Source organism: Peromyscus maniculatus, chromosome 4 (genome assembly GCF_049852395.1).
Source record: "Peromyscus maniculatus bairdii isolate BWxNUB_F1_BW_parent chromosome 4, HU_Pman_BW_mat_3.1, whole genome shotgun sequence".
Taxonomy (NCBI): Eukaryota; Metazoa; Chordata; class Mammalia; order Rodentia; family Cricetidae; genus Peromyscus; species Peromyscus maniculatus.
The window spans coordinates 114,987,963-114,989,265 of record NC_134855.1 but is presented as its reverse complement, the minus strand read 5'-3'; the positions used below and the strand labels follow the sequence as shown (position 1 = coordinate 114,989,265).

Sequence of the window (1,303 nt, the reverse complement as noted above, 5' to 3'; positions counted from 1 at the left end):
GGGTAGAAAGCTGAGCTCTAGATTCAGAGTCTGGGGCATGCTCAGCTGCTACTGCATTGACTCACTCCTCCTGAACACGTCATCCAAACCCTGGAGCAGTAGCTCATGTGGCTCCTGGGACATTGCCATCAGCTTCTGATATATTTCTCTTAGCTGTTGGCTCTTTTCGACCATCATGGCTTCCCTTCTCCTGAGATTCTCTAAAACACGTTGGCCTTCATTTTGCATAGACTCGATATGTTGCTCTTCCTCTTGACCCTAGACAGGACACAGTCTCCTGTACTCTGCTCTGACCATTTGCTCCCACAGTGTCAAGTAGTTTATCCACAGAGTTGTCCTTCTGTTCTCTGCCTCTATATTCCCTTTATTTTCTTGGATCTCCTCCCACAAAGATGCCATTTGCTGTAAAAGTCTTTCCATTTGCTCCTCAGCAGCTACTTCGATGGGACCGTGTTGGTGACCTCTGTGCTCATGGGAGTCAGAGCAGAGTTGACAGAGGTAGCTCCTGTTCTCAACACAGAAGATCCTCTTTGTCTCCTTGTGGGTCACACATTTATGCTCCTCAGAGCTCAGGTACTTCTTGAGGCTGGCTTGTCTGGCAATGGACACCAGCTTCTTCAGAACAGTGTTGCTTCTGAAGTCCTTCTGCTCGGATGGTTCCCTACACATAGGGCAATGGACAGGAAGCTGGATGTCTTCCCAAGAAAGGTGGAGGCAGGCTTGACAGAAGCTGTGGCCACAGCTTATGGTGACTGGGTCTGTAAGGCAGTTGAGGCAGATGAAGCAGGTGAGTTCTTCCTGGAAGGCTTGTGACATGTCTGACTTCATTTCTCCACAACTTGTCTCTAGAGTCAGCAATATTGAGTCAGGACAGAATAATATTAGTTCAGTTCTGGGGTCCAATCCTCAAGGTGTAGGTGTGGGTAGAACTAGCAGTCTCTGGAGCCAGAATGTTTGGAAACACACTCTGTCAGGACTGGTGAGGAGTGAACCTGGCTGGCTTTTGGAGTGTCCTGTTATGGTCTCCAGAGACCACGCCCACTTCTTCCCATGTCCCTTTCCATTGGTGAGTTCTAAATGGATGGAAGACTGAATTAACTCTGAGGCCAAGTTCCACTAGCAAATCTCCACAAGGTTTCCCTAGTCACTGCTTAGCTGGGTGTGGTAGCTCACACCTTTAATCCCAGAATCCTAGGGAATGGCCTGCTGAATTGGGAGGAGGTTTAGTTCAAGGCCTGACTAGCCTAAACACTGAGAACTTGTGTAAAAAAAAAAAATGAGTAATTTTGCTACAATAGTTTAC

At 47.7% G+C, this 1,303-nt stretch overlaps 1 protein-coding gene across 1 annotated transcript; it reads right to left on the bottom strand.

Annotated features, from left to right (window-relative positions):
* Window positions 1-258: 258 nt before the first annotated feature.
* LOC121829003 (tripartite motif-containing protein 43-like) lies at window positions 259-816 on the bottom strand. Its single transcript, XM_042277081.1, has one exon. It carries the CDS (start codon window positions 814-816, stop codon window positions 259-261), a length of 558 nt encoding a protein of 185 aa, XP_042133015.1.
* Between the last annotated feature and the right edge of the window lie 487 nt (window positions 817-1,303).

Bases quoted from the DNA above. Each gene is read 5' to 3' on its own strand.
- LOC121829003 (XM_042277081.1), bottom strand. From the start codon at position 816: ATGTCACAAGCCTTCCAGGAAGAACTCACCTGCTTCATCTGCCTCAAC.